This window comes from Schistocerca piceifrons, chromosome 9 (assembly GCF_021461385.2).
Source record: "Schistocerca piceifrons isolate TAMUIC-IGC-003096 chromosome 9, iqSchPice1.1, whole genome shotgun sequence".
Classification (NCBI taxonomy): Eukaryota; Metazoa; Arthropoda; class Insecta; order Orthoptera; family Acrididae; genus Schistocerca; species Schistocerca piceifrons.
This window is the reverse complement of record NC_060146.1, coordinates 120333441-120360066: the sequence shown is the minus strand read 5'-3', so window position 1 is coordinate 120360066 and position 26626 is coordinate 120333441. Positions and strand designations below refer to the sequence as shown.

The 26626-nt window shown below is 45.2% G+C and overlaps 1 protein-coding gene across 2 annotated transcripts in view; it reads right to left on the bottom strand.

Moving 5' to 3' along the window:
* LOC124717170 (RNA polymerase II degradation factor 1-like) overlaps positions 1 to 26395 on the bottom strand; it is a 70728-nt gene extending 44333 nt beyond the window's left edge. For both annotated transcript variants that reach the window (XM_047243941.1, XM_047243943.1), the window contains exons 1-2: positions 26350 to 26395; positions 1501 to 1707 (exon numbers count right to left, since the gene is read on the bottom strand). In XM_047243941.1, the coding sequence (XP_047099897.1) occupies positions 1501 to 1707; positions 26350 to 26361 (219 nt within the window). In that variant the 5' untranslated portion in view covers positions 26362 to 26395. The remainder of the gene's footprint in view (positions 1 to 1500; positions 1708 to 26349) is intronic.
* Between the last annotated feature and the right edge of the window lie 231 nt (positions 26396 to 26626).

Sequence of the window (26626 nt, the reverse complement as noted above, 5' to 3'; positions counted from 1 at the left end):
GAAGGAATCAACATGGATTCCGGAAACAGCGATCGTGTGAGACCCAACTCGCTTTATTTGTTCATGAGACCCAGAAAATATTGGATACAGGCTCCCAGGTAGATGCTATTTTCCTTGACTTCCGGAAGGCGTTCGATACAGTTCCACACTGTCGCCTGATAAACAAAGTAAGAGCCTACGGAATATCAGACCAGCTGTGTGGCTGGATTGAAGAGTTTTTAGCAAACAGAACACAGCATGTTGTTATCAATGGGGAGACGTCTACAGACGTTAAAGTAACCTCTGGCGTGCCACAGGGGAGTGTTATGGGACCATTGCTTTTCACAATATATATAAATGACCTAGTAGATAGTGTCGGAAGTTCCATGCGGCTTTTCGCGGATTATGCTGTAGTATACAGAGAAGTTGCAGCATTAGAAAATTGTTGCGAAATGCAGGAAGATCTGCAGCGGATAGGCACTTGGTGCAGGGAGTGGCAACTGACCCTTAACATAGACAAATGTAAGGTATTGCGAATACATAGAAAGAAGTATCCTTTATTGTATGATTATATGACAGCGGAACAAACACTGGTAGCAGTTACTTCTGTAAAATATATGGGAGTATGCGTGCGGAACGATTTGATGTGGAATGATCATATAAAATTAATTGTTGGTAAGGCGGGTGCCAGGTTGAGATTCATTGGGAGAGTCCTTAGAAAATGTAGTCCATCAACAAAGGAGGTGGCTTATTGAGTATTGCTCATCAGTGTGGGATTCGTACCAGATCGGGTTGACGGAGGAGATAGAGAAGATCCAAAGAAGAACAGCGCGTTTCGCACAGCGTTATTTGGTAAGCGTGATAGCGTTACGGAGATGTTTAGCAAACTCAAGTGGGAGACTATGCAAGAGAGGCGCTCTGCATCGCGGTGTAGCTTGCTCGCCAGGTTTCGAGAGGGTACGTTTCTGGATGAGGTATCGAATATATTGCTTCCCCCTACTTATACCTCCCGAGGAGATCACGAATGTAAAATTAGAGAGATTCGAGCGCGTACGGAGGCCTTCCGGCAGTCGTTCTTCCCGCGAACCATACGCGACTGGAACAGGAAATGGAGGTAATGACCGTGGCATGTAAAGTGCCCTCTGCGACACACCGTTGGGTGGCTTGAGGAGTATAAATGTAGATGTAGATGTAGATGTAGACCTGTGTTTAATAGTAGCAGATTTCTGTTGGACACCTGTGCCTCCTTTGACTAGGTTAGTCTACTTTTCGTGTCCTCCTTGGTTCGTCCGCTGTGGGTTTATCTCTCTTTTTTCTCTTTGTCTGTGGTCTCGGATTTGTATTTTATCGCTAACATCATTTCTGTTACTCCTCACTTCTTTCATCTTTCTTCGATTTACCATCAACCCATAATGTGTGCTCACTAGACTGTTTTCCATCCAACAGGTCCAGCAAACGTTCCTCATAGGCGGGGTCATGAAACGAAAATGAAGGATAGAAATAAAGCAGTGAGTGACGTACCTCGACCTCGACGTCCTTCTCCGACTCGAGGGCGGTGTTGTCGGACACCGGCTCCTCTGGGACGACGGCCTCTCGCTCCTCGTCCGCAGCGTTCTCTGCAGGAGAAGGCGTCGTGGTGACGGCGTCCGCAGGGGTCGCCTCCGTGGTGGTGGGGGCGGCGCTCACCGTGGTGCGGGCACACAGGCAGGCGGCGAGCAACAGGAACACCTGCAGCAGGGCACAGTCCAAATGTTCAAAATGTTCAAATGTGTGTGAAATCTTATGGGACTTAACTGCTAAGGTCATCAGTCCCCAAGCTTACACACTACTTAACCTAAATTATCCTAAGGACAAACACACAACCGAGGGAGGACTCAAATCCCCGCCAGGACCAGCCGCAAAGTCCATGACTGCAGCGCGTTAGACCGCTCGGCTAATCCTGCGCGGCCAGGGCACAGTCCTACCAACTCAACACCAGCAGAGCAAGTGACAGCGTCTGACGTCCAGGGAGTGACAGGAGGCTTGGGATGTAATGCTCAGCCTGCTTACGTGTTGTATAGCGCCAACATACCTGCTCCAATAGTTTGCACTAGCAACCCCACCCAAGCCCGTCCTGTTGGCCGAGTGGTCTATCGCACGGCTTTGCACGCGGGAAGGAGTGCCTGGTCCCCGGCACGAATCCGCCTGGCGGATTTGTGTCGAGGTCCGGTGAACCGGCCAGTCTGTGGATGGTTTTTTGGTGGTTTTCCATCTGCCTCGGCGAATGCGGGCTGGTTCCCCTTACTCCGCCTCAGTTACACTATGTCCGCGATGGCTGCGCAAACAAGTTCTCCAGGTTGGTGTACACCACTGTTACTCTACCACACAGACATACGGGTTACACTCGTCTGGTGTGAGACGTTCCCTGGGGGGGTCCACCGGGGGCCTAACCACACAATAACCCTGGGTTCGTTGTGGGGCGGTGGAGGGGTGAAGCGGACTGCGGTGGTGGTCGTGGAGTTGTGGACCACTGTGGCTGCGGCGGGGACGGGGCCTCTCCGTCGTTTCCAGGTCCCCATAACATACAATACATACAATCCCACCCCGATTCCTTAAAAACTCGAACACTGAACAGTTTTTTTTTCACTTTTCTCGACGTTAATGACGTCATATCTCCTAAACTGCGAGGGCTATTCGGAAAGTGAGGAACGATAGGTCGCGAAATGGAAACCACAGTGAAAATCAAAACTGTTTTACTTGCAACTGTTAGCTACACCTTCCAGCTACACAGTCGCCGCTCAGACTTAGACATCTGCCGTAGCGTTGTACCAACTTTTCTATTCCCTCATTATAGACAGCCGCCAGTGCTTTTCAACAGTTTTTTACTCTCGACTGCAGCACGTTGTATGTGTCAAAATAGTGTCTTCATAGCCAGCGGTTCATTTGAGCAGAGATGAACCCCAGGGGTAGCCAGTTACGGGTTGTACTGTGGGTGATCAAACAAGTCCCATCGAAAATGCTGCAGGAGCATCTTCATTGCCCCTGCAGAGTACGGCCGAAAATAGTCGTGCAGAACGAAACCGCATGACAGTCATGTTATGTGGATTGCATAGCTTCAGGCGAAATCTTTCGCCAGGCCCTCATACTTGGCCGGAGACGCTATTTTCTAACCATCTTTACGTTCTCACTGTGAGCTTAGAACTGAACAGATCGACATGATGCGATCGACAGGCATACTAGACGCAGTGCCCAATGCATCTGTGCAAAGCTTCATCAGATTTTCACTGTATTTTCCGTTTCGCGACCGATCGTTCCTTACTTTCCGAATAACCCTCGTACGTGTCGTACAATGATATAATTTTCCAGGTTCATTCCGTGTTACATGCAGATACTGTCTGCTAGTTATGTTATGAATAGAGTGAGCAGTGAAGAAGTAATAAGCTAAATGTCGTGCCTGATGCCAAAGTTTTAGTTCCACAAAGGTTGAACGGTTACCTTCTCCGTTACTATCTTTTTTTCTCACTTTCTCAATCTATATTGGAGCGTGCCAATTGCGTGTGTACCAAGGCATCTAATATACACGCTACTTACCCACTTGGTTCAATGCTTGGAAGGATTCATTGAAAGGGAGTGGCCCAAGGTTAGTATCTGAGTGATTAGCTGATTATTATATTAATATTTCGCAACGGATAACGCGGGTGAAGGCTCAAGCAACCAAGTGGGCAAGTAATTAATTTCCACGCTCCAACATGATATATATTATCTATCCTGGTTAATTTTCATTCCCGTCAGATTATCATGACTTCATCTTAGTGCCAACATTGTTCTCTACACAGGATGGGGTTGTTACGATGAGTCACTCAATGCATGAAGTTAAGTACATACGACATTTTTAATTACTTACCCAGAAACTTTACAAATATTTTAACCATCTCTTTTTACTCGCTACTTAAGATATCTCACAATTGCAGTTAATAAAGCAAAGACGAATAGTATTCAATGAACTCTGGATGAAGCCTGACCAGCAGGCACTACATGCATTGATCAAAAAATTGAATGGCTAGTTTCTAATTGAAATCTAGATCTGCCAATAAAGTTTCAAAACGATGACTGATAGCCGAGATCTATTATTTACAATTCAATATAACAGTCGCTGCGTGCAACAGCCTTCTGAATGGAAGGTAACCTGATGAATAAATTCTATCTTATTTATAGCTAAAGGTGCCCATATTATCGGAAATCTATTCAACACTCTCTCACACTGAAGGTTCCTATACTATCCGAAGTCTGGTCTCGTTTTTTGGTATTGTGCACTGGAAAAGGGGAGGGATCTACGTTGCTGAAGCTGTAGTCCGTCTGTTTGGACAGTGATTGAAATTCGCACCCCATGTTATTACTTGGACCGAATCGTTATGAATTAATGAACCGCGCTTCGGCTCCTCAATGGTCACTCTCTCCAGTACTTCTCAGCACCGTTCCCTTAGTCAGAATTATAGCAAAGATTCTTGGCCGGAAAACAGGGGAACAAAGCAGACACAAGCGTATCTCGTATACACACAAAAAAATTCTTAAAACTAAAAACATCCTACAAAATTTGGAACACGCAAATTAACAGTTTACAGCACACGCAAGCATCCTCGCCTTAACTATTTTCAAGAACGAGCTGATGGCTCGCTGGCGGTGCAATTCAACACGACGTGGGTGATCGACACCAACGGCTAATTTTTTGTACTCATCCCACTGTTCATTCTTGTTTTTCAATCTATGCAAATATTCACACGCACAACCTATTATTTACCAATTAGTTAGGACGTGGAGCATCGTCTAGGTTGCTGCTTGCAAATGGGGGTTAATCATAAGAGATCCGTGCGCAACATTTATAAATTTGCTAAAAAAATTACGTCACACGCTTAGAGCCTTAAGTAACTCATACAAAACACACGCATATCCTAGCAGGTTTCACAGAGAATCGTCGTCTAAATTTCTCATCAGCAGTTACGAACAGGTGTTAAGCTAATTAGGCGTTACTTTAGCAAGACCAGTAAGAAATTTAAAAATTGCAAGACGCTACTGCTAAAAGTGGAACTATATGATTTTTGATACAATTGCTGCTCTCGTGTACTGAAGGCACTTACTGATTGCTTTACTGCAAGTGGATAACGTGAGCCATCCATGCCTACCTCTGGAAAAGAAATCCTAACTGAAAATTCTAATTTTTTACAGGTAAAATTTCTCAAAAAAATGGATGGTCGTAAAGACATGCTAACTACTTCCATCCTGAGAAAGAGCTGATTAATAACAATATAATAATGGAAATGAGCGTATGGCGTCAGTGGCCTTGAGTTCCCAGTCGGGAAGTTCGGCCACCAAGTGCAGGTCTTATTGAGTGCGACGACACATTGGGCGACCTGCCGGTCTACAATGGAGATGAAATGACAATGAGGACAGCAGAACAACACCCAGCCCCTGAGGAGAGAAAATCTCCTTTCCCAGCCGGGAATCGAACACGGGCCCCCGTGCGTGGCAGTCCAACACGCTTGCCATTCAGCTAATGGGGCAACAATATAATAAATTATACCACATCCTACAAAGAAATTGGCGTCAAAGACGGAGATCGCCCTCGATTCCGCTCGCTAAGTTCAACAACTTCCACCATAGTGGCCCTGTCATGGCTGCCCTCTCCGGTCGTTCTCTTCCGCCCTGGAGCGGAGGGGAACTTGTTGCCAGCCCCGAACTACCCATGGCAAACAGGTGCATCATCGCTGTCATTACCCCATATTTATGTTGGCACTAACCATCCCACAGAGTGACCACATCTATGCCTTGCCACTACTAGCAGATGAACTCTTAATACAAACTCGAAGTTAATTAATCCAAGGCAATGTAGAGGGATTAAGGAGAGGAAGTGCATTTATGTAGTTATGAATTAAATAAACAGGTAGTCCATTTTTTCACTAGAGTTATATCACTTCTTAAATTTGAAAAAATGATGAAACTATCGCAAACATGTATAGCATTCAACATAATGCGATGGAACAAGCTAATTATAATGAGATGGAACAAGCTGTTCTCTCTCAAGGTGAATATGCAATATGCGATAATTTTTTATCCTTTCATTATTTCGTGGGGTTTGTAAGTAGGCTGTTTAGGTTTTTACGTTGGTAACGCCACGTAGTGCTCTGTATGAAAATCACTGACTGTGCTGTGTGCAGTCCGTGGCTGGTTGACTTTGTTGGAATATTCGCTATTGTAGTGTTGGGCAGCTGGAAGTGAACAGCGCGTAGCGTTGCGCAGTTGGAGGTGAGCCGCCAGCAATGGTGGATGTGGGGAGTGAGGTGGCAGTATTTTGAGAGCAGACGATATGGATGTGTGTCCGTCAGGAAAAGGAAATTTGTAAGAAATGGCTGTGAGCACTATGGGACTTAACTTCTGAGGTCATTAGTCCCCTAGAACTTAGAACTACTTAAACCTAACTAACCTAAGGACATCACACACATCCATGCCCGAGGCAGGATTCGAACCTGCGACCGTAGCGGTCCCGCGGTTCCAGACTGTAGCGCCTAGAACCGCACGGCCACACCGGCCGGCGGAATTGTAAGACTGGATGTCATGACTTTTGAACACTATTAAGGTAAATATATTGTTTGTTCTCTATGAAAATCTTTCATTTGCTAACTATGCCTATCAGTAGTTAGTGCCTTCAGTAGTTACAATCTTTTATTTTGCTGGCAGTATTGGCGCTCGTTGTACTGCAGTAGTTCGAATAATGAAGATTTTTGTGAGGTAAGTGATTCATGAAAGGTATAGGTTATAGTTAGTCAGGGCCATTCTTTTGTAGGGATCATTGAAAATCAGATTGCGTTGCGCTAAAAAATATTGTGTGTCAGTTTAGTGAGGATCAGAATAAGTAAAGAGAGAACTGTCTGAGTACGTCCAGTTTTGATCAGCTGTTTGAAAATCAAATAACGTAAGAAGTTTCCAGCATAGTCATGCTTAATTTTTCCAAGGGGGCGTTTCAGGGTGTCAGGGTGAAAAAGTGTCGAAAAGGCTTGAAATAACAAAAACATTCAAACACCGGAAACACGACACATAATGATCCCTAATACGGTGTAGGAAAACCCCTGGCACAGAAGACAGCTTCCATTCGTCTCGAAATGAATAAATACAGATCCTGAATGGTTTTCAAGGGAATCCTACACTATTCTACCTGCAAAATAGAGGCAAGTTCTGTTAATGATGGTGGAGGTGGATAGGTATAACACACCGTTCTTTCCAAAGTAAACCACAACGGCTGTACAGTTTTGAGATGTGATAACTGTGGTCCCCAGCGGGGATGCGACAATTCATCCTTGTGCTGAAAAGACTGGTCGTGAACGATTCGGGGTGCGACAACAGGAGCCCTGTCCTTATGGAACACATCAGCATTGGCGAACAAACACTACGCCCTGAGATTCACCTGATCCGCCCAAATGATCGCATAATCGTTGGCAGTAATGCAACCTTGCTGAGTAACCAATTGGCCTATAGAAAACCTCGACAATGATGCCGAAATCGTAACCGAATGGCTCCTATGTTTCATTCTTGGGACGTAAACTCGACAGAAGTTGGAAACAGTGTACAACAAGAATCATTCGACCAAATGACTTTCTTCCATTACTCCATAGTCCAGAATTTTTGGTTTCTGCAACAAGTATTTGTATCACTGATGAGTGGCTTTGCAATTCCAGGTCGACCTGCAGTCCCCTGCCTATGGAGCTCCCTTCGCGTTTCTTTAGCGCGTATTCTAGCATTATGAAGTACCTCGAAGAAAACGATTTATTGACACATAGTCAGCACGGTTTTAGAAAATATCGTTCCTGCGAAACACAACTAGCTCTTTATACTCATGAAGTAATGAGTGCTATCGACAGGGATGTCAAATTGATTCCATGTTTTTAGATTTCCAGAAGGCTTTTGACACCGTTCCTCACAAGCGTCTTCTAACCAAACCGCGTGCCTACGGAGTATCGCCTCAGTTGTGCGACAGGATTCTTGATTTCCTGTCATAAAGGTCACAGTTCGTAGTAATAGACGAAAAGCCACCGAGTAAAACAGAAGTAATATCCCCAAGGATGAGTTATAGGCCCTCTATTGTTCCTGATCTATATTAACGACATAGGAGACAATCTGAGTAGCCGTCTTAGATTGTTTGCAAATGACGCTGTCATTTACCGTCTTGTAAAGTCGTCAGATGATCAAAACAACTTGCAAAATGATTTAGATAAGATATCTGTATGGAGCGAAAAGTGAATAAGGAAAAGTGTGAAGTTATTCTCATGAGTACTAAAAGAAAAAAAAAAGTTCAAATGTGTGTGAAATCTTATGGGACTTAACTGCTAAGGTCATCAGTCCCTACGCTTACACACTACTTAACCTACATTATCCAAAGACAAACACACACACAACCATGACCGAGGGAGGTCTCGAACCTCCGCCGGGACCAGCCGCACAGTCCATGACTGCAGCGCCTTAGACCTACTAAAAGAAATCCGCTAAATTTCGATTACGCGATAAGTCACACAAATCTGGAGTCTGTAAATTCAACTAAATACTTAGGCATTACAATTACAAATAATCTAAATTGCAACGATCACATAGATAATATTGTGGGTAGACCAAACCAAAGACTGCGATTCATTGGCAGAACACTTAGAAGGCGCAACAGGTCTACCAAAGAGACTGCTTACAGCACGCTTATCCGCCCTATTCTGGAGTACTGCTGTGTGGTGTGGGATCCGTATCAGATGGGAATGACGGATGACATCGAAAAAGTACAAAGAAGGGCAGCTCGTTTTGTATTGTCGCGAAATAGGGGAGATAGTCACAAAAACAAAGCCGTGTTTCGTTGCGACGGGATCTTCTCATGAAATTTCAATCACCAGTTTTCTCCTCCGACTGCGAAAACATTCTGCTGGCTCTCACCTACATAGGGAGAAATGATCATCACGATTAAATAAGAGAAATCAGGGCTCGCACAGAAAAATTGAAGTGATCGTTTCTCCCGCGTGCCGTTCGAGAGTGGAACGGTAGAGAGACGGCTTGAAGGTGGTTCATTGAACCCTCTGCCAGGCACTTTATTGTGAATAGCAGAGTAATCACGTAGACGTAGACGACAGGATTTCAGAGCGCGACATTCAGTTCTGCAGTGATTTTTGCCGTTCCTTTCAAATTGTGTCGATCTAATGGAGATACACGGGTATGGAGACCAACTCATGAATCCATGCACCCTACATGTGAGCAGGGCACTCTTCAAGCTGGTGGAGGCTCTATAATGGTGTGGGGCGTGTGCAGTTGGAGTAATATGGAACCCCTGATACGTCTAGATACGACTCTTACAGGTACCACGTACATAAGCATCCTGTCTGATCACCTGCATCCATTCATGTACGTTGTGCATTCCGACGGACTTGGGCAATTCCAGTAGGACAATGCGACACCACACACGTCCAGAATTGCTACAGGGTGGCTCCAGAAACACTCTTCTGAGTTTAAACACGGCCGGTGGTCACTAAATTTTTGAGCATATCTGGGATGCCTTGCTACGTACTGAAGTGATCCCCCCCCCGTACTCTTACTGACTTACGGCAGCCCCGCAGGATTCACGGTACCAATTTCCTCCAGCATTACTTCAGACATTAGTCGAGTCCACGCAACTTCGTGTTGCGCCACTTCTGTGTGCTCGCAGGGGCCCTACACAATATTAGGTAGGTCTACTAGTTTCTTTGACTCTTATGTGTAGATTCAAATAAAAACATGCAGTAAGAGAGGGACGGTCACTGCAGATTGTGTGTTTGTGTGTGTGTCTGTAACGGTACCTCTTGTGACCCGAGACATGTGGCAGTGGCCGCTACGCGTATCCTCTGGAAGTAACGGCAGGTGCTTCGCACCGGAGTGGCCACAACTTTCTCTCGCAGGCTCAGGTTACGGCCGCTCATCCAGGCAACAGCGGAACAGGTGTAGCGGGTTACTGACCCACTGGAAGCGCCGAGTCGTACGTCCTGAGAAATACTGCTTGTACCTGCGTATCATGCTCAATACGTACCTACCCGTGGCCCCCTGCAGAGGCCTCGGTGCTATCTGCGGCTGAGGACTCTACTCGGAAGTTTCCGGTTCGCATTATAACCCGTCGTTATATATCAGGTCTTACTTGAAATTATAATTTATTCGAACTGGCCACGGGCAATTCCTGTACTTCATATAAAATCATGGATTCCGGTTTTAAAGTAGAGAAAATTAAATAAGAGCCAATGAAATAGAGCATCATATGCAAAATAGCAAGGGGCTTTTTTTCAAAGAGTTCCCAAAGAACGTGCCCTTTATTTCACGACTACTATATAAATCCAACCACCGACCGCTGTGACCGAGCGGTTCTAGGCGCTTCAGTCCGGAACCGCGCAGCTGCTAGGGTCACAGGTTCGAATCCCAGCGCATGGATGTGTGTGATGTCCTCAGGTTAGTTAGGTTTAAGTAGTTCTAAGTCTAGGAGACTGATGACCTCAGATGTTAAGTCCCATAGTGGTTAGAGCCATAAACCCAACGGACGTTTTGCAACGTCTTTAGCGTTTGAAACTGTTTAGTGTCTAGTAGTGTCTGTGATCGAGATTTTAGTATCCGAGTTTTTAGCGTTTGAGTCTTGAGTATTGCCGTCTCCTAAGTTTATGCACCACTGTGTGAAACAGTTAACTTCACTGGAAGCGGGGCTAATTAAAAGTAACTTTCTGTTGGTTAAATTTATTGCCGAAAGCACGAAAACTGACAGAACTGCGACAACGTTAACATCCAGCGAACATCTCAATCGATAAAAGATAAATATCATTAATTCCAATTTATAAACTTCAGTTGTTGCCGAAGCTACCATTCAAACAACGCGTCGCAACTTGACTTTCGATTACAGACCCTGTTTGGACACTTATTATCGGGCTTGAGTGTGACCCTTCATAGTAGTGAATCGTATCAAAGAAACTGTTTTAATAAAAACCGACTTAAGGAACAACTATAGTGTCCCACGATTTCGAACAGATATCATGAGAAGCGAACCGTGTACTGGATTGTCTCTGGACAATAATAATAATAATGATAATAGTTTATTCCACATTAATATTAAAGGGAACAATTTTCAAAGGACAAAACATCGTGCTGTGTTAAATGAACCCTGTGACTTTTGAAGAAATTAGTTCGGTGTCCATGTGCTACGCAAATCAAAGCTATCAATTTTTTTAGAACGCCTAGTAACTGTTAATGAGCATCTTTGGCGGCAACTGCTAAACAACGCAGCTAGCCAATACTAATAATTCGGATTTAAACTTATTAAAGAAAGACTCTTCAAAAGATTTGCGTAACCTGAATATACACTCAAATTATTGCGAAGAGCAGACATTATCAACAAATATTGACCTTATTACAGTGTTGTATCGCCTCGCATTCACGTATCTCGACGAGGGGAAGAATATTGGCTTGGCGTAGGAAAAGGACATTACACTTTCGTTGTGGTGGCAGTGCCAGTAGGCAGCAATAAAAGGCATCACAGTATCCGCATTGTGAAGGTAGAACAAGCCGGTACTACGTTACAAGTTTCTTAAGTATGTCACAAAATTTATCACCTGGGGTTGCTTCAATAACACGTCCGCCTATTTAACTAAGTGGTAGCGTGTTTTCCTCCCATGCACTGGGCCCGGGTTCGATTCCCGGCGGGGTTGGAGATTTTCTCCGGTCTGGGACTGAATGCTGTGTTGTCCTCATGGCGATTTCATTCTCATCATCGGCCGCAAGTCGCCTAATGTGGCGCCAACTAAAATAAGACTTGCACTTGGCGGTCGAACATGAATGGGACCTCCTGGCCAACAATGCCATACGATCACTTCAGTTTCACTACAATAACACGAAATCGGACGAACATCTGAAATCCTAAGCAACGATTCACTGTGAGGATTCTGGGGATGTGCAGTGCATCCAGGGAAGGAAGAGTTCAGTGCAACATGTCGAAAATGAGGTCATCAACGTATGCGTAGGTAGTGAAAAGAAATCTTCCGCATTTTTTACAAGGACAAGTCTTGAGGAATTTACGAAAACAATACAAACAGCAAATCAGCAAATCTATGTGGACGGACAGGAAATTGAAATGCACTCCTCCAAGTTTTAATCACGGTGCCATCTTGCTCGCCGTGGTGCACACGACATCAGAATCCATGTAGTTCGCTGACAATGGTACCGTATAGAGGAAAGTAGCAGAAACCTGCTGGGGACCAACGCTTGATGCAGCGATAGCAGTGGCCTCACGTGAATGTAAATGTAACGTATTTCTCATAGAGAGTCGGAAATACGCGTTGCAGATCGCAACATTATTAGCTTCGGTCTTTTGTTTATTTTCTGGATAACACCTAATGATGGGCACGTAAGAACCCGAAACTGGTCGTGTTTTAAACAAAAAGAACTTTACAAATGACTGAAGCGGTAGTTTCAAGCTCTGCTAAGGTAACAGTAGACGTACTCGAGGTCACACTGAACTGACAGAAATTGTAGTTATCGCGCGCCGGTTCAGGAGCACTAACGAGAGGGAAGTGGCAGTCATGCGCAAAGTATCCTCCGCCACTCTCCGCAAGGTGGATTGCGGAGTACAGATGTACGGACTTAACTAGTGCTTCCCGCTTGCCGTATGATATCATTGTACCACACACGTTTTAATTTTGACGTTACCCATATACCTTCACTTTTATCTCACGCACATACACTATCGGCCATTAAAATTGCTACACCAAGAAGAAATGCAGATGATAAACGGTTATTCATTGGACAAATATATTATATTAGAACTGACATGTGATTACATTTTCACGCAGTTTCGGTGCATAGATCCTGAGAAATCAGAACCCAGAACAACCACCTCTGGTCGTAATAACGGCCTTGATACGCCTGGGCATTGAGTCAAACAGAGCTTGGATGGCGTGTACAGGTACAGCTGCCCATGCAGCTTCAACACGATACCACAGTTCATCAAGAGTAGTGACTGGCGCATTGTGAGGAGCCAGTTGCTCGGCCACCATTGACCAGACGTTTCCAGTTGGTGAGAGATCTGGAGAGTGTGCTAGCCAGGGCAGCAGTCGAACATTTTCTGTATCCAGAAAGGCCCGTACAGAACCTGCAACATGCGGTAGTGCATTATCCTGCTGAAATGTACGGTTTCGCAGGGATCGAACGAAGGGTAGAGCCACGGGTCGTAACACATCTGAAATGTAACGTCCACTGTTCAAAGTGCCGTCAATGCGAACAAGAGGTGACCGAGACGTGTAACCAATGGCACCCCATACCATCATGCCGGGTGATACGCCAGTATGACGATGACGAATAAACGCTTCCAATGTGCGTTCACCGCGATGTCGCCAAACACGGATGCTACCATCATGATGCCTTAAACAGAACCTGCATTCATCCGAAAAAAAACGACGTTTTGCCATTGGTGCACCCAGGTACGTCGTTGAATACACCATCGTAGGCGCTCCTGTCTGTGATGCAGCATCAAGGGTAACCGCAGCCATGGTCTCCGAGCTGATAGTCCATGCTGCTTCAAACCTCGTCGAACTGTTCGTGGAATGGTTGTTGTCTTGCAAACGCCCCCATCTGTTGACTCAGGGATCGAGACGTGGCTGTACGATCCGTTACAGCCATGCGGATAAGATGCCTGTAATCTCGACTGCTAGTGATACGAGGTCGTTGGGATCCAGCACGGCGTTCCGTATTACCCTCTTGAACCCACCGATTCCATATTCTGCTAACAGTCATTGGACCTCGACCAACGCGAGCAGCAATGTCGCGACACGATAAACCGCAATCGCGATAGGCTACAATCTGACCTTTATCAAAGTCGGAAACGTGATGGTACGCACTTCTCCGCCTTTCACGAGGCATCACAACAATGTTTCACCAGGTAACGCCGGTCAACTGCTGTTTGTGTATGAGAAATCGGTTGGAATCTTTCCTCATGTCAGCACGTTGTAGGTGTCGCCACCGGCGCCAACCTTGTGTGAATGCTCTGAAAATCTAATCGTTTGCATATCAGGGAAACCGGTAACTTCTCGTTGAAATTATTTGCGATCGTGGTGGAAAACAGAATTTTCTTCGTCATTTCGAGGAGCAATGATGTCTCCGTTACAACCGAATTGCCATTTTTTTCCAGAATGAGAGCGATAATGTTGCCCAGTTGCCTCCTGGGAGTCCTGAGGCCACTCAGAAAGCGACAACGTCGATAGGTGCGCGGAGAAAGCTGGACAGCCGATTCGTCGCAGCGCAGGGAGAGATCGCGCAGGCGAGGGACGTGGTGAGTTCATCCGCACCGGAGTGGTGGCGCGTCCCCGTAAAGGACAGACCGCGCGAGAATGTCACCGGCCGCGGAGAACACCACCGATCACCATAGATTTCTCTCGCGGCCCCACACATCTTCCACCGCTCAAGCAGCTTTCGAAGCAAGGCGTCGATATGTCTTCGTAACCAACTGATGAATGGATAGAAAGCCAACAAATGCACAGAATAGTGACGTGTTTTCTCATAACTTGAGAATCTGAAAAAAAAGGTCACTTCTCAGGGAACACGTCCCTAGAAACGTACAACACCGCATTTTCTTTTTTTGACTCATCAGTTTTCTGACTTGCTTGATGCGGCGCGCCACGAATTCCTCTCCTGCGCCAATCTCTTCATCTCAGAGTAGCACTTGCAGCCTACGTCCTCGATTATTTGCTGCATGTATTCCACTCTCTGTCTTCCTCTACAGTTTTTGCCCTCTACGGCTCCCTCTAGTACTACGAAGTCATTCCCTGATGTCTTAACAGATGTCCTATCATCCTGTCCCTTCTCCTTGCCACTATTTTCCACATATTCCTTTCCTTTCTGATTCTGAGCAGGACCTCCTCATTCCTTACCTTACCAGTCCACCTAATTTTCAACATTCGTCTGTAGCATCTCAAATGTTTCGATCTCTTTTGTTCCGGTTTTCCCACAGTCCGTGTTTCATTACCATACAATGCTGCGCTCCAAGTTCTCAGAAATTTCCTCCTCGAATTAAGGTCTATGTTTGACACTAGTAGACTTCCCTTGGCCAGGAATGCCCTTTTTTTTCCAGTGCTAGTCTGCTGTTGATCTCTCCCTTGCTCCGTCCGTCATTGGTTATTTTGCTGCCTAGGCAGCAGAATTCCTTAACTTCAAGACCATCAGTCCGAGTGTTATGTTTCTCGCTGTTCTCATTTCTGGTACTACTCATTACTTCCACGTTTCTTCGATTTAGTCTCAGTCCATATTCTGTACTTATTAGATTGTTCATTCCATTGAGGAGACCATGTAATTCTTCTTCACTTTCACTCAAGACAGCAATGTCATCAGTAAACCTTATCATTGATATCCTTTCACCTTCAATTTTCATCCCACCCCTGAACCTACCTTTAATTTCTAACATTACTTCTCCGTTGTATAGACTCGACAGTAGGGGAGAAATACCACACCCCTGTCTTACACCCTTTTTAATCCGAGCACATCTTTCTTGGTCGTCCACCCGTATTAGTCCCTGTCTCTCCCTATTGCTTACTCCTATTTTTTTCGGAATTTGAAACACCTTGCAGCATTTCACATCTAACGATGTTTCCAGGTCTGCAAATCCTATGGACGTGTCCTGATTTTTCTTTATTCCATTATCAACCGCAATGTCAGAATTGCCTCTCTGGCGCCTGTATCTTTCCTAAAACCAAAGTGGTTGTTATCTACTGCTGATAATTGTCTCACTTAGACGGAGAAGACAGTCCGCAAGGTTCCTCAAGTATCCCGTATTGCATATGCCACTGTTCACTGATAGATCCCCTAGAGATACCAAACTAAGCCCATGTTGGCTGTTTCGCTTTGCCCACTGTTGCCAGTAATCCCAGACGTTTTAAGTAGGATGTTTAGATTTTTATGTTGGTGATGCCACGTAGCGTTTTGTATTAAAATCGCAGGCTCTGCTTTGTGCAGTCTGTGGCTGGATGGCATTGTTGGAATAGTCGCCATTGTAGTGTTGGGCAGGTGGATGTTAACAGCGCGTAGCATTGCGCAGTTGGAGGTGAGCCGCCAGCAGTGCTGGATGTGGGGAGAGAGATGGCGGAGTTTTGAGAGCGGGTGATATGGACGTGTGTCCATCAGATTGGATGTCATGAACTTTTATATATATTATGACTTTTGAACACTATTAAGGTAAATACATTGTCTGTTCTCTATCAAAATCTTTCATTTCCTAACTGTGCCTATCAGTAGTTAGTGCCTTCAGTAGTTTGAATCTTTTATTTAGCCGGCAGTAGTGGCGCTCGCTGTATTGCAGTAGTTCGAGTAACGAAGATTTTTGTGAGGTAAGTGATTTGTGAAAGGTATAGGTTAATGTTAGTCGGGGCCATTCTTTTGTAGGGATTATTGAAAGTCAGATTGCGTTGCGCTAAAAATATTGTGTGTCAGTTTAAGCACAGTCGTTTATAATTTTTCGAAGGGGACGTTACAACGATTTCTATGCGATTAAGATATGTTTATTTAGCCGACCTAAATGGCAGATATTGAGAGAGTGATCGCGGCACGAAAAAATAACTACACTCGCTTTATAGTTGAAACGCATAATAAACAGGTGGGACGGCTATAATCTTCCACAGAGATTACGAGGAAGAAGTTGCTGCCCTCCTAAAAGTAGTTTATCGTAGATCGCTGGAGCAGCGCAGGGTCCCTAGCGACCGGAAAAAGCGCAGTTTATTCCCATTTCCAACAATAGTCACAGGACAGATGCTCATGCTTAAAGGCCTATATCGCAGATTTCATTTTCTCGTAAAATTATGGAATACGTTCTACTCTCATTTATTGTGACGTTTAGGAGAGTGAAAAATCACAAAAATCACTGAAAATCAAAATGCGTTCCACAAAACTTGCGAAAAAGAGCTCTCTCTGCGGGCCCATGAGTTTCTGAGCGCCGTAAACATCGGCACCCAGGATGATGTCGCGTTCTTTCGGGAAGGCTTTCTTATATCTTCACATTGTCGATTAGCGAATAAAATAGGAGCTTCCCAAGTTCCGGACCACATGTGTAATTGGATTCCGGACTTTCTTGCAGCTGGAACTCAAAACATCGCTCTCAATGTGATTAACAGACGTACAGGCAATATGAGGAGTGCACCAAGAAATCGCAATAGGACGATTGCCGTTTGCAGTATATATAAATGCTGTTGTGCATAATGTAAATAGGTCCATGAGACCGTTCGCAGTCGATGTTGTTGTCTATAGCGCAGAACGCAGTGAACAGCAGGAAGGCCTAAAGATGACTGTCGTATTTCTCATTCCAGGGCATGTGCGTCCGAAAAATTCCTACATCTACAGGGTGTTACAAAAAGGTACGGCCAAACTTTCAGGAAACATTCCTCAGACACAAATAAAGAAAAGATGTTATGTGGACATGTGTCCGGGAACGCTTAATTTCCATGTTAGAGCTCATTTTAGTTTCGTCCGCCTACGCTCAATGGAGGACGTTATCATGATTTCATACGTGATACTCTACCTGTGCTGCTAGAACATGTGCCTTTACAAGTACGACACAACATGTGGTTCATGCACGATGGGGCTCCTGCACATTTCAGTCGAAGTGTTCGTACGCTTCTCAACAACGGATTCGGTGACCGATGGATTGGTAGAGGCGGACCAATTCCATGGCCTCCACGCTCTCCTGACCTCAACCCTCTTGACTTTCATTTATGGGGGCATTTGAAAGCTCTTGTCTACGCAACCCCGGCACCAAATGTAGAGACTCTTCGTGCTCGTATTGTGGACGGCTGTGATACAATACGCCATTCTCCAGGGCTGCATCAGCGCATCAGGGATTCCATGCGAGGGAGGGTGGATGCATGTATCCTCGCTAACGGAGGACATTTTGAACATTTCCTGTAAAAAAGTGTTTGAAGTCACGCTGGTACGTTCTGTTGCTGTGTGTTTCCATTCCATGGTTAATGTGATTTGAAGAGAAGTAATAAAATGAGCTCTAACATGGAAAGTAAGCGTTTCCGGACACATGTCCATATAACATACTTTCTTTCTTTGTGTGTGAGGAGTGTTTCCTGAAAGTTTGGCCGTACCTTTTTGTAACACCCTGTATAAAGCCAATGCAGAAAAAGTATGCAACATCCTCGACGATGAGGTCATTTTATTGACAAGTGAGGCAAACGTGGTTCATGGTTGTAGAAGTATTTGATAATGAACTGACATCTAACGTATTATACACGCCACAATAAAGGATGCCCGCCGTGCGGGGTAGCCGCGTCGTCTGAGGCGCTTAGCCACGGTTCGCGCGGCTCCCCCCGTCGGAGGTTCGAGTCCTCCCTCCGGCATGAGTGTGTATGTTGTCCTTAGCGCAAGTTAGTTAGATTAAGTAGTGTGTAAGCCTAGGGACCAATGACCTCAGCAGTTTGCTCGCATAGGAACTTACCACAAATTTCCAAAAAGGGTGCCCAAATCGTCGCAGCAGCACACTGGTAGCAACGCAGACGTATATTGTCGCATGCAAACGATCATAAAGGTGACGAATGACATCCTCCGATAGATTATCTCAAACATATTGCACCTTTTGTTCCAGTTTGGCAGTAGTTCTGAAGAACGAGTAAGTTCCCATTCCATCATGTCCCGTAAGTATTTAATTGGTGGTAGCTGTGGTGATGTTGCTGGCCAGGGCGCTTGCTGCACACGACGGAGGGCACCGCGTCTTGCAGCAGGAGGTGTTTCGTCGTGATTTTTTTTGTACATCACCTTCCTGTCGAACAAATGGTAGCAGCACGGCGTTAACGGCCTGTGCAAATGTAATCGTGAATTGTAACTGTTGTCCATCCCCCCCTCCCCCCACCTACCCACAACCTAAAGCAAGGCCGGCCAGAAATTCTGCACGCGTGCGGTGCTCCTGCACATGTGCAACTTCCGGGTCACAGCGTGCACGCCGCAGCCGTCAGCGTTCATGTAGTGCATGTTTCTACCCACAGATGTCGCTTTATCCACTTGCTGGGATACTCCGTACCGGCGCATTCTAGTGCTCTTTCCACAGCTTGCAAGCCAACCATTGGAAGGCATTTCGCGTATTAAACATTTAAAATACTGTCACAGTCTACTCATTGAGGCGTCTACTTTTATGTTAACAGTTTAAACCAGTAAGACAAGCAGTACAATTAACAACCGTGGGTTTTTATTAAGGCAGCTTGACTGACGGCACGTAAATACGCGTAATGTTTTTGATCTAGTATTTAAGAAAGAGAGCACTTAGCGACTTCCAACGAACCTTATTCATGATTTCAAATAATATTAAACTAATGCAAGGTTTCCTATAACTAATTCTCGGTGGCCTCCATTACACCCACATAATGTATGTCTCACTGACCACTGAACAGAATGATAACCGCAGACCTCTCGATGATCACCTGTTATTTCAATACCATTTTTGCTATATCTTTCATCTGTTCCGTCTGAAATCTCCATAATAACCGACAATTAGATGAATGTTATGTTTTATCGACTTCAGCTGAGCGTAGCCCTTCACACATTAAAAAAAACCCTAAATGTAAGTATACATTGGAACAATCGGTTTAACGACCAATTTTCCTGATAATAATGTAACATGGAGCAGAATGAGGCAATAATGCACAATTAGTAAGCAATAATTTTTAATTATGAAAGGAGTAAATCCAAACACGTTTATCACTCGTCATGAGAAATGATATGGTTAAAATCGGGCGCAAAAGCACGGCTCATTGACAAACGCATGCAGTTGCGAAGATTTTCATCACTTCTGCTTGATCGAAACCTTGATTTATTCATTTTCATCACCGAGAAAAATCGTTCACAAACAAGCTCTTGCGTGTACCACATAAAGAGGGAAGTGGAGCCACCGCCGTTCATTTAGGACACATGTCTAATAACAGATGTCGCTGTCGCACACGTGCGTACATGTGCAGCACTTCCGCACGTCTGCACACTGTGCAGCGTTTGGCCGGCCCTGCCCTAAAGACTGAGATGGCAACTGTGCGTCGTGGGCGAATGCACTCTGAAATGAGCCGTTTACCTGTCATACGCCATACATGTCTTTGTCCATTTAGGCGATACAGGCAGAACCTACTCTGATCACTAAAGACCATTCCACTTTCCAGTCATCTCTTCCACGATACCATTGTAGCCATGCTTGATCGTGTGATCTTAATCCTGCTGTAAATGCTTAAAATGGCTCTGAGCACTATGGGACTTAACATCTGAGGTCATCAGTCCCCTAGAACTTAGAACTACTTAAACCTAACTATCCTAAGGACGTCACACACATCCATGCCCGAGACAGGATCCGAACCTGCGACCGTAGCGGTCGCACGGTTCTAGACTGTAGCGTCTAGAACCGCTCGGCCACTCCGGCCGGCTAACATTTCTCCGAAGGTAGTCCGTATGGTGGTGCTTTGACCGTTTACGTCGCCGTACAGTGTTAAACGCGTCACGGAAATCTAGGAAGACGAAATCTACGTGTTCGCCAGCATCCACTGTTCGCAGGCTGTCGACTATGAATATAGGAGGCTGTCTAGCTTTATGCGAAATCACCTTTCTATCTCCTATGATTTCCGTCATTCTACAAGCGATGGAAAAAATTCTTGCATGCTGTTTATTGTTGTCTCCTCTATATCTCTTTGGTATGTGGTTACCCCATTCTCTAGAATCTAGATGACACAAACCTGAAGCGTTCAAAGAAAATGGCTCTGAGCATTATGGGACTTAACATCTGAGATCATCAGTCCCTAGAACTTAGACCTACTTAAACCTAACTAACCTAAGGATATCACACACATCCGTGCCCTAGGCAGGATTCGAACCTGCGACCGAAGCGGTCGCGCGGTTCCAGACTAAGGCGCTTAGAACCGCTCGGCCACAACGGCCGGCTTCAAGCGTTCGAACCGCCATAAGAACGCGTCGTTATAGCTCTCGTTGATGAGCCAAAACGAACCAACGCGATATCCAGTTTGGGACACGTTGGCATCGGTCATTTAAAAGTGGCCTGTCACACTAGATATAGTTGTAGGGAAAGAAATTTGGTAATGAGTGGTTCGGTTCCTCTTCTGGTACGTACTTTTACTTGTGACTAATCTGCATTCAAAAAAGTATTACAGGTCACCTGAACTGCAATGTATTTGCTACTAGAACCATTACAGATGACGACAAAGAGGAGAAAGACAACAGGAACGATTACAGCCACGTGCTGAAGCGTCTTACGAGTGATGGACCAACTGCACGCTTCTTCCTTGCCAACAGTTTGAAATAAGTGCTGAAAGATGCAGAGGTTGAAGAGACATCCAATGATTAAAGTAACTAAATGCAGGACATACGAACAAACACGACTGTGTGATCGAGCTCCGTAGGTGGCGCATGCCCACTTTCTAAACCGTTTTTGCTCCAGGAATGGCCCCATTTTAGTTAAATACGATTGCACCTTCTTTCGACATCCTCGTGTGTTTCAAACTTCAGATCACAACAGCGTTTCCATGCTGCTCCATCGTAGCTCAGAGAAACCTGTTACCATTCAAACCGCTCTTCTCTTCATACATTCAGTTTGTTCTGTTAGATCTGGTATTGAACCAACACATCTGAGCAAAATTCTACGATGGATCGCACAACAGCTTTGTAAGCAATTTTCTTTGTAAAATGATTGCATTTCCCCAGTACTCTACCAACGAAACAGTCTGACATCTTCTGAGCCTTTCTGTGATCCTTTCATTTCACATTCCTAGATATTAATATTCGCTGGAATTTGTCAGAGTATACTGATAATAAGAGTGACACATTTGTACTGAAGTAACAGCAGTTCTGCGGTTTACAAAAAACACAATTCTACGTTTACGAACATTTAACCCTCCGGTGATAACAGGGGTGATGTTTGTTTCTTTCGTAAAGTTTGCTATGATAGTTTTATTTTTTTGTCACCCCTATCTATGCCCTTGCCATAATTGCATAAATCAGTAACTGACCTGTAGTGCTACTAATCAGTTTCCTTCAACCGCCAAATGAGATCATACAACCATCAGGTTTTTTAAGTCACCCCTGTTACAATTTACGTAGCTGAAATTTCTTTGCTAGACTTGTAGCTTTCATAAGCTTTTCAAGCATGGAAGTTGTAAATGTGAATGATCGAAGGTTTGAAGATTTGGTGGGAAATGGTTTGGAGGAAGGACGACAACAATAGCAGTGGACATGACATTTTCAAACGAGGAAGATAATTTAGAAAGATAACGTGAACGCATTTCTGAGACCGAAGTTGCAACTTCAGGAGCAATAAAAGGAGGAGGCACCACCAAAGAACATTATCAACGGTAAGAATAGATTTTTATGAGCTATTGTAACAGCTAAGGAAAGTAAAAACGAAAGTCGAAACACTGTGAAAATTCCTAAGACTGCTAACTTTGCCAACAAAAACTGCAGACCCACGAAACTGCAATAGCAAGCAAGATGTCATTATTTGTGCTCCAAACATCATAAAGACAGAAAAACGAAAATAGCTCGTGCAAAATGCTCAGGCCCCTTTGCAGTGGCCATAGAAGAGAAATTTTCATATCTTCTTTCTCCTACAGCACAATACGCTAATTGTCGTCATTAGATTGCTCTAAAGTGTTTATATGTTAATAACAGTGGGCCTATTTCACTCTAAAAGTTTTGTAATGTTGAAATTAATTATAAAGTAAAATAATGGGGTGACGAGCCACCCGTGGTCCCGCTGAATGCTGTACTATTCGTATTGTCAACGGAATGTTATGGTAACTGGGCAATCTTTGCAGCAGTCTGAAACCTTTTCAACAAGTCAGTAGTTCTTATGTTTCTTTGCGATAACAGTTCATTACAGATACCTGCGTCATACGCAGAAAGTGTGGTCTTACTGTTGACTCTGTCTGCCAGTTCATTGAGCATTCCGTCCGAAAACGTTCCGAGAGAGATTTTATTCCTGGCGTATGTCGCCAGCGCAGTAACTACGGTGCCAGCTCGAACTAACAACTGTAAACAATAGGTGTGCATTCGACTAGTGAGCACGCATTGTTAGGTAGTGGACGTGCGGCCGTAATGATCATTGCTGTCGCGTCAGAAATAGCAATGGAGCAATAGCTCGAAATCAGCTGTTCAAGACATTCTGCAGAATGTTTTGAAGAAGAGAAGAGTGCAAGGTGAGTCTGAAAAGTTCGGTGAACGGCTTCAGGAAATAAAAGAAAACCGAGCGAGGTGGTGCAGTTGCTAGCAGTCTGGATTCGCATTCGGGAAAACGACAATTCAATCCCGCGTCCGGCCATCCTGATTTAGGTTTTCCATGATTTCCCTAAATCGCTCCAGGCAAATGCTGGGATGGTTCCTTTGAAAGGGCACGGCCGACTTCCTTCCCCGTCCTTCCCTAATCCGATGAGACCGATGACCTCGCTGTCTGGTCTCCTTCCCCAAAACAACCCAACCCAATAAAAGAAACAAGAGTTAGAAACAAAATACCTTTACTGACCTTCAAAGTAATCCCCATTAGCTGTAGCACACTTCTGACAAAGGTTGTAAAGCTGTTGGAAACTGTCAGCAAACGCGTTTTGTGGAATCACTCGAAGTGTTGTGGTAACGCGTTGTTGGATATCCACATCATTGAAGGTAATGAAAACTGGTGCTGCCACTACGATCCAGAGACCAAGCGACAGTCAATTGGACGGTGTTTATCGTCTTCCCTGCCTCCCTCGGGTTGAAATTCGTGATGCTTCGAGCCGTTGCTATCGAGAAAGAGGAACAGCATCATCTTGAACTTGGACTTTGTCAGGCGACGCTTTTTGGGAAGCAAGACGATGAGCGCAATGGCACTGGCTGTCGGTTTGCCTCAGAGTCGTACAGGTAGCACCAGGTCTCATATTCTATAATGATGCGGATAACCAGTAACGCGTGACCTCGGTGCTTCGAACGATTCCAGAAGACGCGTTTACTGACAGTTTGCAATAAGAATGAGATTTTCACTCTGCAGCGGAGTGTACGCTGATACGAAACTTCGTGGCAGATTAAAACTGTGTGCCGGACCGAGACTCGAACTCGAGACCTTTGCCTTTCGCTGACAAGTGCTCTACCATCTGAGCTACCCAAGCACGACTCACGACCCATCCCCACAGCCAGTACCTCGTCTCCTACCTTCCCAGCTTCTCAGAAGCTCTTCTGCGAAGGTAGGAGACGAGATACTGGCTGAATTGAAGCTGTGAGGACGGGACGTGCGTCGTGCTTGGGTAGCTCTGTTTGTAGAGCACTTTCCCGCGAAAGGCAAAGGTCCCGAGTTCGAGTCTCGGTCCAGCACACAGTTTTCATTTGCCAGGAAGTTTCATATCGGCGCACACTCCGCTGCAGAGTGAGAATCTCATTCTGTATAACGTCATTAATCATAGAAAATGAAATTTGCGACTTAAATCTTAAGGCCACAGTTTGGAGAAATATTACAAGCCTACTCTTTTCAGACTACTGTAGTCAAACGAAGCCACGCTTAATACTCATCTCGTGTAAGGTGTCGGCGGTGCATGGATGCAAGAGGTGCCCTGAGATGGTAATTTTTTAAACAAACAGTCAGATGGAGTATCCGGTAGATCGGTGCAGGGTGAAGCAGATGAACCATGCTGCGAGCAACGTGAAGCGTCAGTCCGTAGAACCCGATGAATTTCGTCCCGAGTTCGAGTCTCGGTCCGGCACACAGTTTTAATCTGACGGGAAGTTTCAGTTTGCAATAACCTCACCAGCGACGTCAGAAGTTTGTTGTAGCTGCAATTGATCGCTCTGAAGGCCGGTTAAGCTACTTCGTTTGTAACTCTTGTTCCCTTTATTTTCTGAGACCATTCACCGTACTTTTCAGATGCACCCTGTACGTGCAAAGTTAATCCCATATTGCTTGACTCCCGAACAAACGGAACGACGCGTGGACGCCTGCCGCGACTTGATTAAAATGCAACACGTGGACAGTTCCTTTCTGGAAAAATTCAGCACGAGTGACGAGACTTGGTGATACCAATAAGAACCTGCCACAAAACGACAAAATGGAAAATTCGCACGAAAGGCTGACGCTTTGACAACAAAGCCGACATTCAAGCCGATGAGACACGCGAGTTGAACAGAATCCTGAAGAAGGACTTTCCTGACAGTTCCACGTGGTTGTGTGAACATTCTGTACGTTGTCCTCGAGTCTGGGGAAGACTATGTACAACATGAAGCATTAGAACCATCATCTTAACTTTTTTTTTTTAGTGTAGTCCCGATAAGCGATGGACAGCGAGGATCCCATCAGACTTCTCCGAATATCTTGTGAATAAACAATAAACGCTCCACATCACTCAATATATTGATTTTTGGACAACATGGTTGTGGAGATGAAGCAGCGATTAGTATGAATAATCAATTATTCAAAAACATCGCATTTATTATTATTGTACCGCCAACCGGCTTCAACCCGACATCGGCATCATCTTCTGGGCGTTTACGCTATTGGTCGACTGCTGGTGGTGCCACTCCTGTCTACATAACGGCAGGAAACTATACTAGACAGGAGTGACACCACCAGCAGTCGACCAATGGTGTAAACGCCCAGAAGATGACCCCTACGTCGGGTTGAAGCCGGTTGGCGGTACAATAATAATAAAGACTATTTTTGAATAATCGATTACTCAATGTATTAATATAATATATTAACCGATCTATACTGATTGAGCCGGCCGCGGTGGTCTAGCGGTTCTAGGCGCTCAGTCCGGAGCCGCGCGACTGCTACGGTCGCAGGTTCGAATCCTGCCTCGGGCATGGATGTGTGTGATGTCCTTAGGTTAGTTAGGTTTAAGTAGTTCTAAGTTCTAGGGGACTGATGACCGCAGATGTTAAGTCCCATAGTGCTTAGAGCAATTTGAACCATTTTTTATACTGACTGAATCACAAATATCCACAATGATCGCACTCACTGACGGTATCTATTTCCTTTATTATCACTTAGCCGGAGCACACTCGAAGTTACTTCTACCTCTGTTTGTGACACTCCATCCAAGACAACATTCCGCTTCATTACTCCTCAGCCCAGTCACAAATTTTGTTTGATGGCTCCTATATTCCTACTTTCCTTAAAAATAAGCTTAGGTTCTGAATAGAGTCAAGTGCTTTTCGGAAGTAACGAAACTCTGCTTGTACATTATTGCCTTTATCTCTGGCTTTAACGGTATCAGTAAAGGAATACGAACCTGACTTTGGAGAGGCACGTCGTCAGGTGCACTGAGTGGTAAGCCTATGTCACGGGATACGGAGAAAGTTGACGGGGCAGCGCAGCTGTTAGAGACTCACCGGTATCTTCATGGCGTCTGGAGATGGGGCTGCGTCCACTGTGCACTGGCTGCGGTCCAGTGAGGCGCGCCTGGAGTCCAGGGACCGGTTATATAGCGGCCGGAAGGCCTTCCGCCGTGGTGGGGGCCGGGGGTGCTTCTCACGTCCGCGGCGTCCCCGCGAGATCAGGTGGGGGGATCGGAGCCGCAGCTTCGGACGCTGCCCGTAGGGCTGTGCGGCGATCCAGCCTGCAGCCGCGAGGTCGCCGTCATAACGAAGAGTAGCGAGCCACGGGAGA